Source organism: Talpa occidentalis, unplaced genomic scaffold, assembly GCF_014898055.3.
Source record: "Talpa occidentalis isolate TD23 unplaced genomic scaffold, MPIMG_talOcc4v2.1 talOcc4.10, whole genome shotgun sequence".
Lineage (NCBI taxonomy): Eukaryota > Metazoa > Chordata > Mammalia > Eulipotyphla > Talpidae > Talpa > Talpa occidentalis.
The window spans coordinates 68,791,765-68,807,310 of NW_023600993.1; the positions used below are offsets into that span (position 1 = coordinate 68,791,765).

Consider the following 15,546-nt stretch of genomic DNA (forward strand, 5'->3'; position numbering starts at 1 on the left):
CGAAGGGAGGAGGCAAGACCTGGACAGCACCCAGCCCCCCTCCCGCCACCCACAGCACCGCCACCACCACCAGGCGGCCTTTTCTCTCCTTCCCTGCCCTCTAGGCAAAGCACCAGCCTGACGGTCTTGGGGGCTGACGGCCATCAGGTAGCAAACCTCACCCCCGGACTCCCCCTAAATAAAAAAACTGGACCGGGAGGTGAGAAGGGCGGCGGGCATTCTCCACTCCAAGGCCCAGGAGGTGGTGTTATCCCGGCAAAGTTCAATTCTTAGGCTGGCAAAAGGTTGGGAACTTCACAGAGACAAGGCAAGCCGGGAGCCTAGAGCGCGTCCTGGTAATGCGCCCCTGGGGCGACCAAAAGGGCCCACAAGGAAGGAGAAAACTCCGGGGGAAACGGAATATCGCCGGCCCAACAATCCCTTCCCCCCACCACCACCCCACCCCCATCTTTCGGGGTCCTCACCAAGCTGGAGACAGGGCCCACTCCTTCCCTCTCCCCCTCCCCCCAGCTCCACCGGTGCGGGAAGCTAGAGAGGGAGGCATTCAAGGCGGGGTGTGGGGGCAGAGAAGGGCTTGAGGCCGTTTGCCTTTCTCTGCACCCGGAGAACGCCGTCCGCGAACCCACAGCGGCAGAAGGGTGCCCAGCCCGGTCCAAGTGAAAGTTCCTCGCCCCCATCCCGCCCCTCCTAGGGCTACCCGCAAAGCAGAAAGTGACCTGCACAGTCCACCTCGGCCTCAAAGAAATGAAGGCGGGGGTGAGGGTGGTGAGAGAAATAAGTCTTTAGCAAATACAGGGTGTGTGTGTCGGGGGTGGGGGGGTCGCTTGGTGGTGGCCGGCCCGGGGTGATTCCTTCTCCTGGGTTTCGGCTCTTTCGGCGTTCACTAGAATCAATTACTTGCCTTGTCATTTCTGGTACTCATCCTTAAGCCTCAACCAAAATATTGACCTAGGAGGCTTACAGAAGTTGGGCTCTTGCCATTTGAACCGGATCTTGTTTGGGGAACCACCAGCGATGGGAAGGAGAGATTTCCGCGGATCAGGCTTCGCCCCCCTCCCCCTTTTCCAAAGGCGCCACAAATAGCCAATTTTCCGGCGTGCTGGGGGTGGGCGCGCGGGGGCGGGGAGGTGGGAGCCGGCGAATGTTAAGAAGGATTTTTTTCCCCCTTCTCCTGGTTTCTGTTTTGTTTTCCTTTCTCCTCCCCCGCTTTTTTTTTTTAAAGATGCAATTTGTTAAGACGGCCCTTTCAAGTGTGTGGACTCGCGAGCGACACGGTGGTCCTTTGTATGTAAATACTGGGTAAAAAAAGGCTCGCCCCGTCTTTGCAATTAATTGACACGTTACACCTCTCATCTTGCTCTAGAGGGCCGTTGGCTGGGAGCGCGGAGCTCCCCAAAACCCACAATTTCACATCTGCAAATACTGTCTTCATCCACTTGACTTCCAAGACCCGCCCACACGTGTCCAACCTTTGCGTTTTAATGTCTCCCCCTTTTTTTTTCCACCCTTTTTCTCGCTCCCTCTCTCGCTCCCCCTCCCTCCCTCGCGCTTTCCCTCCCTCTCCCCCCCAACTCCCCCCCTCTCCCCAGGTTCGTGAGTGGAGCCCAGCCTTATATGGACTGATCGCTCGGGCAATGGCCCATTTTTCCCTCACCACCAGCCGCCACCGCGCGCCTTGCGGCCGCCGGAGCCCGAGCTGACGCCGCCTTGGCACCCCTCCTGGAGTTACAAACTCAGGCCGGCCCGCGGCGCTCCGCGCAGGCCGCTGAGCATCCTGCGTCCACATCTGCGCGCTTCCACAGAAGACACAGGCACCGCCTTGGGCTTTTCCCCCTGTCCTGCCTCACAATTTCTTTCGCTCTCTTTTTTAAAACAATAATTATCTCAATAATTAAAGCCCATCCCCCCTCCCCTCCCCCCAAACCCTCCCCCAACCCCCCTCCCGCTCCCACTGGAGAGCACCACGAATTGACCAAGTGAAGCTACAACTTTGCGGCATAAAGTGCGAGGTCCCAAGCCATGTCGCTGACCAACACAAAGACGGGGTTTTCAGTCAAGGACATCTTGGACCTGCCGGACACCAACGATGAGGAGGGCTCGGTGGCTGAAGGACCTGAGGAGGAGAGCGAGGGCACGGAGCCCGCCAAGAGGGCCGGGCCGCTGGGGCCGGGCGCCCTGGACACGGTGCAGAGCCTGCCCCTGAAGAACCCCTTCTACGACAGCAGCGACAACCCATATACCCGCTGGCTGGCCAGCACCGAGGGCCTCCAGTACTCTCGTAAGTAGCGAAACTTGGCGCCCTGTCCATGGCCGCCTCTATTCTGCCAAGACCGGGCTGGATGCTGGGCTTGAAAGGGGAACTCGCTCTTTCAGCCAGGATCCCTCGCCCCGTGCCCCTACAAAGATTTTTAATAGAATACCCGCGTTCCTCCTCGTGAAGCCACCCCACCCCTCCCCACCCCCGGTCCCGGAAAAGACTGGTCTCCGATTTGCTTTTCAAAGAGGAAAATTAGGAGGAAGAGGGAGCGGGGAAATACCTCTCAAGGGTTACAGTAGTCGACCGGGACTAACGTCTCCAACTGAGCCCCCAACCCCCGTTCGGACAGCCGAGGAGGAACTGGCCTGGAGCACTAGAGCGAGGCAGCGAGCCTCGGGGTACGGGTAGAGGGTGGGGGAGGCTCCCGGTGGCCTGGGTATAAATAGCTCACCCTGCCCCCTGCACTATCATAGAGGACGCTTTGTGCGGTGCGGAGGTTGACGAGAAAGTCCGAAAGCAAAAAACGAAACCCCCCAAAACCTGCCTTAAATGGCCAAGTCGATCAATGCCGGGATTGTAGGGTTTTTCTTTTAAAAATCTGCCCACGTCTTTCCGGAGAGGAAACTGCTTAAGGGGGCCGGAGCCCTTAACCCGCGAGGATCCTCTCCGTGCGTCACTCCCCCAAATACGCGCCCACACTGTGCGAACCCCTAGAAACTTGAGCTGGAGGCCCCACTCCTGCCGTTTCTCCTCTTTCCCCTGGGAAAGAAGCTGTCAGTTTCGTCAGGCTTGGGACAGGGCGGAGGTCACGACGAAGGCAGTGAGGCCGGGCTGAGGGGCGCGGAGGGCCTAGGGCGCACGGAGGATCCGGGGCGCACAGGGTCTGGCCCAGCCGGCGCGCTGCCTCCAGGCGCCTAACGCGCTTGTCTTTCCACCAGTGCACGGGCTGGCGGCCAGCGCGGCGCCCCAGGACGCGAGCTCCAAGTCCCCGGAACCTTCGGCGGATGAGTCCCCCGACAATGAGAAGGAGACCCCGGGCGTCGGGGGGGACGCGGGCAAGAAACGGAAGCGGAGGGTGCTCTTCTCCAAGGCGCAGACCTACGAGCTGGAGCGGCGCTTCCGGCAGCAGCGGTACCTGTCAGCGCCGGAGAGGGAGCACCTGGCGAGCCTCATCCGCCTCACGCCTACGCAGGTCAAGATCTGGTTCCAGAACCACCGCTACAAGATGAAACGTGCCCGAGCCGAGAAAGGTATGGAGGTGACGCCCCTGCCCTCGCCGCGTCGGGTGGCCGTGCCCGTTTTGGTCAGGGACGGCAAACCGTGCCACGCGCTCAAAGCCCAGGACTTGGCAGCCGCCACTTTCCAGGCAGGCATCCCCTTTTCGGCCTACAGCGCGCAGTCTCTGCAGCACATGCAGTACAACGCCCAGTACAGCTCGGCCAGCACCCCCCAGTACCCGACAGCTCACCCCCTGGTCCAAGCTCAGCAGTGGACTTGGTGAGAGCCGCCACTCCGAGACTCGCCGCCTCAGACCCAGGCCCCATCCGGGCCGCGGCGGCGTTAGGACTTGGTCCTTACTCTGATTGTTATTATAATTATTATTATGGAGTCGAGTTGACTCTGGGCTCCGTTGGGGAGGCGCCGGGGGGCTTGCCTGCACCTCCTTGGAGTGGCAGATTCCGTCCAGCCAGCGCTGCCCCAACCCCTCTCTCCTTTTGAACCTTTGGAGAGGGCTGAACTATAAGCCGTGTTTACAGAATGTTTGCGCAGCTTCTCTCCTTTGCCTCTCCCGGGGGGAACAAATCGTCCCAGCGTTAACGTCCTCGTTTGAAAAGGAGAAAAAGACCAAGCCCCCCTCCGGCTTTTGTGAATTTTGTAAAATATGTTTGTGTGAGTAGCGATATTGTCAGCCGTCTTCTAAAGCAGTGGAGAACACTTTAAAATATAGAGGATTTTCTTTTTTTATAAGAAAATGCAAAATATTTATGGCCATGTAAACGTTCTGACAACTGGTGGCAGATTTCGCTTTTCGTTGTAAATATCGGTGGTGATTGTTGCCAAAATGACCTTCAGGACGGGCCTGTTCCTCCTTGGGGCCCAACTTCTTTATTTGTGGTTTGTTTTGGTTTGCTTATGTTTGGTTACCCCTGCTTTCTACTTCTTTTTAAATTTTGTTCAGTGCAAACATTCCTCAAATATGAAAAAAAAAAAAAAAGGAAAAATGTGCAGGGGAGAGCCCCCTGCCCGACCTGGGGTCCTGAGTCCTAGCCCCGGAACTTGGAGCTCAGCGGTTCCGTGCGGGTCCCCAAGAGCGCCGGCCGCTGAAAGCTTTCGATTTTTTTAAATAAGAATTTTAATAAAAATCCTGTGTTTAAAAAACAAAACCACGCCCGGCCCTTCCGTTTGTCTTGCTTTGTCGCCCTGCGCGGGGCCGGAGGCCTCAGCACGAAACCCAGCCCGGCGGCTTGCAGCGCGCCCGCCGCTCAGGCCCTTCCAGCCCCGAGGCCAGGGTTGCCCCGGCGCTGAGGAGGCTCCGCGGACAGGCCTCACCCGGCCGGCGGGCCAAGCCCAGCGCTTCGGACCCTCGGCCCGAGCGAAAGCTTTTGGCGACCCGGAGTCCGGGGTGGCCTGCCCCTTCTCCTGGCCTCGCTCCTGGCCTCTCGCGCTGTCTGAATACCAGACGGCCGCGTCCTGGCTTCTGGAGGAAATGTGACTTTGGAAACCGCCAAGGCGAGAAGGGCAAGCCCCCCTCGCTTGCCCAAATCTACGAGTAGCTCCTTCATTCTGAGAAGCTGTTGAAGCCACTACACTCGATGACTTTCACTTTGTTGCATTTGATTTACCTCGCACTAAAAATAAGGGGGGTGGGTGGGAGGAGGTGCTAAGGGTGAGACAGGTCGGCTTTCTCTCTATACTCTCCACCCCTTTTCAAAATCCTGGGACCGGAGACGACCTGGGAGACAGCAAAGAGACCTGGGCGCAGGAAGGGAGGCTGGGGCGCAAAACGTTTTAAGGAGATCGCAGGGCACCGGCATCAGGGGAAGGAGGGGCAGCTGCAGTCTCCTCTAGACTCTGGCCCAGGAGGGTCAGGGAGTGGGAGTCAGTGACGATCCCTGCAAAGGGAGTCCTCGCCACCCCCTTCCACCCCCACCTTTTTCGGGCTTCCTGTTCCCTCTCCCTGGACTGGATACCAGCTTGTGCCCTCTTAAGTATTTGGCTGCCCTTGGTCCCCCCAGGCCAGCTATTTGGCCTGAGACTGGGTAATATGCTTGCTAGAAAGTAGGGGTTCAGAGATGGGATTGTGAGCACCCCGGCCTTCTGGGCTGGTGTGAGGAGAGAGCTGAAAGTGAGCAAGCAGCCCCGGGGTTCTCCAGGTGGGGACCGCTCACTTCCTTCTTTAATAGAAAACTGATTCAATCCTACCCTTGCTGCTGGAAGAGCGAGCGCCTTGGTGGATGCAGGCGCACACTTGCCCACCCCAGGGAGCGCAGAGAGAGACTCTCAGGGGGGCTTGCAGGTTGGGGGGAAGGGGCGCCTTTCTCCTGTATCACTCGGATTTTGGAACATAGACGAGGCGCTGTATCTGAGAGCTCAACATGAGCTCTGAGGCGCTTCGGGATTGCAAGGTGGCCCTATTCGGATATTGTATCTCATTCTCCTTCCAGCTCCACCTTCATGGTTGGGTGGGGGGCAGGAGGGATGAGGAGGCAGAGCAAAGGGAATGGTCCCAGCTGACTTTCTCGCTCCCTCTAGTTGATGATCAGATTTAATTCAATATCTAAAGCAAACATGATTATCCGTGTGACCAAATCTGCGCGTCAATAGCACTCAGCCCAACACGCCCAGGGACGTGATTACACGTTATTCCCGCCTTGAGAAGCCGCCCCTGGATAATTGAGGGCCCCAGAGTCTTTCTAATATCTTCCTAAATGTCTTTCCTCATCTAAGTTCATCCACACTTTCCTAAATGTTGAAAATTCTCCCTTTGTTCTCCACCTTAGCTTGAAAACATTTGGGGTCTTTTTGCTGTTTGTAAAGGCCAGGAGAATTTCCCTCAAATAACTCGTGTAATAGACGAATGCCTAAGTTGCCCTCCTACGCACCACTCCACAGCCCTCTTTTAACTTTGGGTTGTCAAGAGACCTGAGGCATCACCGCAAGTCTTGAGTTGATTTTGACTGCTTCAGGCCCCAAGGCTTCGGGGGCCAAAAAAGATGACAGGAGCTCGCAGGCCTCCAGGGAGGAAGGAGGCAGAGGGGAAGTTCCAAATTCTCCCAGGTTTCCGCTGTGTGCGCATTAAGGGAGAATTTGGGGCAGTGGCCTGGCCTGGTAGCCTGCAGTCGGGGTGTGTGCTCGCGCGGCGGGAACCAAGGAGGTGGGCTGGACGCCCGCCTCTCTCTGTGCCCTGGTCCCCACGGAGTCAATAAAAGCGCCTGCGGAGTCCTGTGTGGCCCTAACCCCAGCGCCCTAGGAGCGCACCCGGCGCGGGGTCTGCTTCAGCAGTCTATCTTCGCCCAATCTACAGCGGGCCGCACAAAACCGCACAATGGGAGAGCTGGGAGCCGGGGATGTTAGAGGCGTGCATATTAAAAAGGGACAGAGAAAGGATCGCAGGGGACAGAGAGAGGGGAAGAGGGAAAAGGGCCCTCCCCGCCTCTCTCCCCCCCTGCACCCCGCACCATTCAGTGCGCTTATCTCGGGCAGTGAATCCCGGAGTCAGGCAGAAGTCTCCTTGGGGTTTTGTTGGGCCTGTCACTGGGTCCCTTTGTCATCCGCGGGCTTCATGCTGGATTCCATATGGCCAGCTGGGCCGAGGGAGCGCGAGGAGGGACCCGCACAAAACCCAAATTGTGTCCGGCTTTCAAACCCCGTATTGTTGTCTGTGAAAGGAAGACGCATTAAAAATTCGTGCTATATCTATTGGGGAGGAGGTTGGAGGAGGGGAAAAAGCCACCCCTGTCTTTGATGGCTTCAGAGGGCGCTTGCCCTGCCTAGGCCCCATGACACACTGAGAACTGGAGATCTGTCTCTTCTACCAAATATTGGTCCTAACGCTGGGACTCAGGTCTGCAAACCATCCTCCTTAATGGGTTAGATTCATTGTGGGCACTCTGCTGCATTGCTGACACTCACAGTGGGAGCTAGGCCTTTCCCTTTTGCTGGGGTGGGGGGGGTGGGGGGGAGTGGGGGGGAGTGGATAAGTAAGCCAGCTATGCAAGGCTCAAGTGGAGACCTGGAGCCCAGGGCTGGGAAATGCTGCCCTCCCTCTCCCCACAGGCTGCCTGGCTCAGGGTAGATGGAAATCCAGTCCCTGTTCCTGCACCCAGTGTGGAAGCCTCATGCACACAGCCACCTTCCAAGCACAGGAGAAAAGGTCGGGAGAGTACAAGGAGGCCCTGGGTCCTAGGCCCAGCTCACTTTCCGAAACAGTCTGTCCTGAGGCCACTCTCCCCCAGTCAGACCATTCAGTTACCACCCCATGCCATTCGAACCACACGGGAAGATCCCACTGGCATCTCCAGGCAAAGGGAAACCTGATCAGAAACTTTCTCACCAGCCCTCTTACCCCAATGTTGAAAGGAATAGGGACTTCCTTAGTTTTCAATGTCTTCTGCATCATTTTTCTAATAAAAGTCCATAGTAGAGAGAGACAGTGAAGCTTTCAAGGAACTTGTCCCTTTTTGCCTCACCTAGGCTGTCAGTGCAGGCCAGAAACCATTTGGGTCATGTCACTGTGCTCCCCACAATAGCTGGGTCAAAAGCTTCCCTAAGAAGCCCCAAACAAACAGAAAAAAGAAAAAAAAAAAAAACATGCACTAAACAAAAAAAGCGAATGCCAGCAATGTGGAAATCAACATAGAGCCCACCCGGTTTCCCCCCAGGGGCAAAGTCACTGGGCCCTACATGAACACCACTGAGATGCCCCTTCTTGTTTAGTACTGCCATATTTAGTTGAATCAGATAATTTGATAAGAATGGGAACCTCCCAGCCCTCCCCACTCCATCTAGGGAAATAAACTGCTTTTCCTTACCTATTGACCGTTGGGCTTAGTTGAGACCTGGTGTGGATTTCTTGAGCCTTTTCAAGAGCCTGGTCATTGAAAAGCTAATCCAATATTTACCAAGCATAAGGACAGTTCTCAGATGTATTTATTAAGGCCCCATCACTAAGTGAGTACTTGGACTGAAGACAAAGACCTGGGGAGGGGGCATCCAACGCACCAGAAAGGGGTCTCCCTACTACAACTGGGAAACCATGCACAACCTTGTGCAATGCTGTGCTTCCCCTACTGTACTTAAGTGGCGTGTGGATTAGATATTGTGTTGGCCAGTATTTCAGGAAATATGTACTTGTGGCTTCCTGAGAGGCGAGGCGCAATGACACTCAAAACTGTGTCGATATATCATCTTTTATCCAGGATCTGCAAATAAACCCCTGATCCCCTTGGCGCATTATAGCCGCTGCTATCTTTCCAAGGAAGCGATCTGAGTTTTATTGCTTTCACCAACGCCCACACACACACACACACACACACACACACACAAACTCTCATTCACTCCCTTCTCCCACCCCGTTAGGTTTTTAAAGGCTCTATTTTTTTTTTTCCTCCCGGGTCATCATTATTAATAAAGAGGCGAATATGCCTTGGCGCCGCCACCTGAGCGAGTGGGGAAATGCAGGGCTGCTGGACAACCGCCTGCGCGCGGCATCCGCGTCTCGCCGACCCACCGCCTCGGGAGGGTGAAACTGGCTCGGCCCGCGCGCCGCCGCCGCCAGGAGGCGCCCGAGCTCCGCGATGCTGCCGCGTCGATGCGCGCCCAGTTTAGACCCGGTGAGAGCCGGGAGCAGCGCAGCTCCCCAAGTCTGGAGCTGCACTTGCTAGGTAGGCATCGCCACCCCAGAGGGATGAGGGTGTGGAGGAGCAGTAAGCGGGGTCCAAACCAGGATTTAAAGCGTGCGGGAGCAGCCTGCTCCACCACCTCTTGTCCCCGATCCAGCTTCCATCGTGTTTGGGCACAACAATGGCAAACTGGTCCTGTGGCGCAAGAGTGCACTGACCGCGAGCAGGGCTCTAGGGGGCTGTCTGGGCGCGGTCCCCACGCGTTTATCGACCTCTGTGGGTGCATGCGGAGTGGGCCGCTCTGTAAGGGTGCGGTGAGTGGGTATCCAGCTAGAGAACGGCGCTGAAGAGGAATTCTGGTTTTGGGTGGGGAGAAAGAGGAGGGAGAACTAAGAAGGAGAGCGCCTCACCTCTCTCCCACCGGGGAGTCCAGGTGCTCCTGCTCATCCCCCATCCCGTGCAGCTCACCGCGAAGAGGTGCGCCCCCAGGAAGGCCCTCGGCCACTAAGCATCCTTCCCCGAGCACCCGCCAGCGATGGAGTGGCGCCATCTGGCCACCAGGGAGAGACACCATGCCCACGCGGATCTTTTGGGGTCTGGGTCAGGGAAACTTAAAATGTCCCCACCTCAGTTGAGAGCATTTGGTGCTGAGGTCTCAACTGCGGCACAGGAATATCCAAGCGTAGAGACACCGGATTGTGGCACCTCCTACCTCGACCCTCCACCCCACGCTATCTTCGTGCCTTTCGGAGAGTGTGAGTCTGGAGCAGCGGACTAGGGACCGAAAGGGTTAAATTCCTCGAGATCTGTTCCCCAAAATAGGAGCTGCAGTTCCAACTTGCCTCGTTTGTTTTTCCGTGGATGGCACCAGGTGAAAATGCCTCCAGTCAAAGGCATTCGTGGACCCCAATGTTGGTCCATGCTTTACTTTTTAAATCCCTTTTTCCCACCACTTTCAACACCGGCGGGTCGATGTCGTGCCCAAATTGGCCGCGGGGTGGCGCGATTGGATAAGGAAAGACTTCCTCGTGGCGCGCCGTCCTGGGTGAGGGAACGCAGCTCGGACACCTGAAGGATTGGTGATGCCTCGGAGGGGTGTCTTTCACATCAGGGTTAAAGACGTGTGTGTGTGTGTGTGTGTGTGTGTGTGTGTGTGTGTGTGTGTGTGTGTGTGCGCGCGCGCGCGCGCGCGCACGTATGTTAATTCCACTTATTTTGTGAGGAAAATACAGACTGCTAGAGCTTAATTTTGGAAGAATTAAAACTACCTGCCCCTGAATTTGGTTCCAGGAACGTGCAGGACGTTACAAGTATTCGTTCTTACCTGGCTCTTTTTCTTCTCCTCTTTGAGCTACTGATGACTGCATCTATGCCAGCTCTGCCCCACATTAAGTTAAGAACATTTCCACCGTCCCAAAATATTCCCTCCCACCTTGTACTTAAAGGCATCAGTTGAAAGTCTTAAATGAAATAAATCTGCTTGATTTCACCTGTGGTATTTTTGCCTTTGTTCATAAAATAGTGCAGAGAAAGCCGTAGTTCTCAGCCCACAGCCCCATTCTGAAGACAGGACACGCCCACTATTTATTGGGTATGGCGTGAGCGGCCCCCAGGAGGCACTTCTGAGTCATATTTGACCATCACACCCAAGTTGTCTTTCCACCCAAGTTGTCCTCAGGAAACAGCCTCGGAGAAGTTAAGGACCCTGCACATATACACAGAGTGGTTTTTCAAAGAATTAGAAGTCCTGAAGGTGGAGGGGGGTGTCCTGTCCTACTTCAGGAGGGGAGGGGAGAATAAGTCCTCCTCCATTCTCAGACAGGCAGCTGGGTGGGGGGTGACTTCTCCACAGCAGCTTGTGCTCCAGTTCCAGCCTGCTGGCCAGGATGGAGCCAGCCCCTAGGATTCTTCTGTATAGGCCTGCACATCAGCCCCCTCACTAGGGACTGTGTGTCCATCCTGGACCAGGCAGTGTTCCCTGAGAAGTGACAGGAATCGGCCACCGGAGGGTTATGCTCTAGGCCTGCTCTTGCCTGGGGCCTGCTTCCCGCCTTCCCCTTGGTTTTTGTGATATAAGTAATTTCTCTCTCCACCCAGGATGATAAAGGGTACAAGAAAATAAATCTTCAGTTTCCAATTGATCTTATATCTTTAAATGATTAATGGTTCTTCACCTGGTGTGTGTGTGTGCGGGGGTGGGGAATAAACATGTTCTTTGGAGTAGAGTGGTGGGCTTCCTAATCTGACAGATTTACAGGAATTATTAAAAGGAATTTTACTCAACTACTTACTTTGCAGTTCTCCCCATGTTTCTTTACTGACTATGACATAAAGAAATTGTTTCAGTACAGACCAGACTGTGTAAAAGGGGAGAGTTAGATTGGTGAGGTAAAATTGAGGGAATCCAATTTTCTTGTCTAGGACAATCTGAATCTGAAGATACCTTTCAGCGACAGCCTGTCTCTCCCACGAGAGTCACACTGTCCAGCCCTCCCCGCAGGAAAGGAACCTGCCACACATCCTGTGACTAGGATATTAGAACCTGTCCCTTGCAGACCAAGCCCCTGGCCACCCCCTGTTCCCACATGTGCCTGCTGCCAGCACCTCCAGTGTCTACCTGCAGAAGGAGCTGGAAGATTCAGGATCCTAAAGACAGTTGGAAAGTGATGGCACTTTCACGGCCCTCAACCAACTTCAGGGGGAAGTTTAGCCCCAGGTGAAACAACACCAAGATGCATTTCACACCATCTCCTGGGGGGACAGGGTCTCTATTGCAACTGAGCCCCAGTTGTCTTCAGTGAAATCCACTCATCCACATGTCGTGTACTGATGCCTTTCTTTTCTCTCTCACTTCATTGGTGCTTCCTGGGGTTCTCTCCTTTGTTAACTACTTGCACATGAATCCTTGTCTCAGGGTCTGCTTCTGGGGGATCCCAGAGAGAGATACAGATGCTTACGGTCTCATCTCCCCCTTCACCCTGGACCTGGCTTGGTCCCTCAGAGATTGCCCATGACCTGAGGGTCCACCCCAGTGGCCTCTTCCCCCAGGTGTTCCGTGGGAATGCCCACCATTCATGCATCTGTCTGATGCAATTAGAGTTTGGGGTGTCAAAGAATTTGAGTACAGGCAACCGAGATCAGGGCTGTCTCAACTTCGGGGTATAAGTGACACACCTGGGATTTGGATAAATTGCAAATTCTGGTTCAGCAAGCTCCTGGGGGTGCTGATGCTGCTGGTGTAGGACCACCGTTAGGACCACTGAGGGACAGGAATAGTAACCCACAGCCACTCTGGCTACTCAAGCTCCAGCTGGGCATGCACAGTTGCCCTCGTCCAAATCCAGACACTGGCTTTTGTTCCCTCAGCATCCATCCTCAAGGCCAGTGACTTAGTCTTTTCCCATCAGAAAGAAGCTCCCAGCTCCTCCAAGCACAATTCAATTCCTACCTCCCAGGAGGAAACATCTGATTGGTTGTTGGAGGTACCACCAGTTTCCAGAGCCCACACAGGTCAGTTTCTAACTGGTTTCCTATTGTCTACGTTACCTAGTTACCCTTGGCTGGGGATGCATCCATATGTAGCTAGAGCCACTGTCATTACTCAGAGGAGGCTACGGAGATGGTGTGTCGTGGACTGAATTGTGTTTTTCAGAATCCATATACTGAGTTCCAACCCCCAGTCACTCAAGAGTGTGTCTGCATATGGAGATTAGAGCTTTAAAGAGACAATTTATTTGAAATGAGATCACTAAGATGGGACCTAATTCAATACGACCAGCTCAGACATGAACAGAAAGAAGTCCAAGTGAAGACACAAAGAGAGAAGGTGGCTACACACACACACACACACACACACATACACACACACACAGAGGCCTCAAAGGGAACTAACCTTGCCAACAACATGATTTCAAACTTTCAGCTTCTAGAATTGTGTATGAGGTACTTGGCTACAGTAGCCCTAGCAAGTGAGTATGCAGACAACTAATATTTCACAGACTAGAATTGAGTTTCACTCTGCCTTAGACTTTTGTATCCTGAAACCCACCTCATCCTGTCTTCCAGGTTGACATAGCCATTTCCCAAGGCTCTAGTCTGATGCCACGGTGTTCTTCCATCCCACTCAGGACAAGCACTGTGTTTCTCTAGGCCTCCTTAGGACTCCTTAGAATGTCAAGCCGGCATTTCCTAGAACCGTTCGACAATGCACAGCCACACTTCCCAGGGTCCACCAACTCCAAATGTATCCCACAGACCCAACATTCTAATTCCCAGTCGTACTGGCCTTGCAGGAACATGGAATATGCATGAAATATTGCTCCAAGCCTGGGAGCTTCAGTGGGTATATTAATGAGATGGAAGCAAGAGGTTGTGCAGGGCTTCCCCGGTGGCGCAGCGGTTGAGCGCTGGGTTGCGAAGCTGCGCGCGGCCTCTGCCGCGCCGGTTCGATCCTCGGCTGCTAGGGTCCCGCATGGCGAGCAGACCTCTCCTGCCGCCCACTGCTCCCTCAGCAGTGTAGAGCTCTGCTCCCTGCTCTGGCTCTGGTGAATTCTCTCACTCTCCCGCGCTTCTGACTGTACCCAGTGCATGTATAAACAAACAAACAAACTAAACATGCCTCTATTAAAAAAAAAAAAAAAAAAAAGAGGTTGTGCAAGCAGACGGTGAACCCCTAAGCAGGTAAACTCCAGGACCCAGGGTATTCTCCACAGACTCTGTCGTGCTTCTGAGAGAGATATAGAAGAGACTGTTTCTCTGCTCAAACCCCAATTGGACATGCTGGAAGGGCTGTTAATGGTGACAAGCTCCCCCAGTCAGCTTGACCCCCAACTTGGCAGATGTCTATGTAGGTGAGTTGTGCTTATTTCTGTTTCTTTGGGGCTTGAATCAGGGCTGCCTAAACTTTGGGGTATAGGTGACACACCTGGGATTTGGATAAATTGCAAATTCTGATTCAGCAAGCTCCTGGGGTTGCCAATGCTGGTGTAGGACCACCATTAGGACCAGCAGGGCCTCAAAGACAACTTCAAGGTCTTGCTAAAGATGACCCCTTAAATAATCAATAGGAAGCCCACTAGAATGAGTTCAACCGAAAAACAGGGCAAGGATGGGGCCTCCCTGGTGGCACAGGGGTTAGTCTCAACACTATCAAACTATTGCCAGCCACTGAGGCCTGAGTTCGATCCCTGTTCTGGGAGCTGACCCACATGGCGCAGCAGACCTCTCCTGTCTTACCCACTGCTCCCCTCAGCAGTGTATTTCAGTCAGTCTGCCTGTTCTGCTCCCCACTCTGTCTCTCGTGAATCCTCTTACCCCTCATACTTCTGGCCTACACCCCAGCATGCATAAATAAATAAAAATAAATCTTTTTAAAAAATAGGTCAAGGAAGCTTTAAAAAGTGTTCTTAAATCATTTGGGAAATCAATAATCCAGAGTTTATGCGTAAAATACATATTGACTATTTGAACAGAAGAAATCTTAGCATCATTTTGTTAACAGCTCCTGCCTTGAATTTTCCAGAGGAGATACTGAGGCCTCAAGAGGAAAACACTCTGGTCCAGGTCATAGGGTTCACTGAGAGGTGGTCTTGGGCAGAGGCAAGAGATGCACAGCCAGGTGCCCCCCTTCTATGCCAGTGTACTTCCCACAATGACACTCCCAAGAGATATAGCAAATGGTGAACTTACCTGTATTTAAAATTAATACCACGTGACCATAAATCATTTTAACAAACCATAGGAAGCAGTTAGAAGATAGTTTGTGTGGTGTGCAACGGTTGCAGGGCAACCCCAATGTGAAATGGGTTGCCTGACTGTGGGTCCTCACCCGCACATGTGCTTAAATTGAGACTCAACTGCAGGTACACACAAAAAGGGTAATAAAGGGTTTATTTACCAAAAAGGGGGGGAGAATCAAGAAATTAATAGCTTAGGGAGAAAGAGAGAGAGATAAATTGGTGAGTGTGTTCCATCAGTTCTGCTGAGCTGGAACCCCAATAGCACTCTGAAAGCCATCCAAAACCAAGGGCCCCCAAGGCCCACATTTCTCTGGTTATATACTAAGCCCGGATGCTTAACTCCACCCTCAGTTCCCAGCAACCCGCCCTTGGGTGGTGATGACATTATGGGATTTGTAGTCCTGGGTGTCTTGGATCTCTTTGGTCTGGGGCGGGGGTCAGGTCCTTCAAAATCTATTTGTGGCATTTGTTTAGGACATCCTTTCCTCCCAATACAAACTATGTCCCCATTGGTTAATTTTTTCAAGGACATATCTGCCCCTTACTAACTCAAAGGGCATCAACAAGGAGGTCATGAATGAGTCAAATCATTTGAAGCCAGTAGAACTGAAGACCCAGGGGGAGTCCCATCACACACATGTTTTCATGGCAAAGAGATGTGATGGAGGTCAGGGAGGTGAAGGAGGGAGGGTCAAACACTTAGACAATG

At 53.8% G+C, this 15,546-nt stretch overlaps 1 protein-coding gene across 1 annotated transcript; it reads left to right on the forward strand.

The window, feature by feature from the left end:
- Positions 1–1,639: 1,639 nt before the first annotated feature.
- NKX2-2 (NK2 homeobox 2) lies at positions 1,640–4,636 on the forward strand. The gene is made up of 2 exons (XM_037521015.1): positions 1,640–2,278; positions 3,196–4,636. Exons 1-2 carry the CDS (start codon positions 2,020–2,022, stop codon positions 3,756–3,758), a joined length of 822 nt encoding a protein of 273 aa, XP_037376912.1. The 5' UTR covers positions 1,640–2,019; the 3' UTR covers positions 3,759–4,636.
- The last annotated feature ends 10,910 nt before the right edge of the window (positions 4,637–15,546 follow it).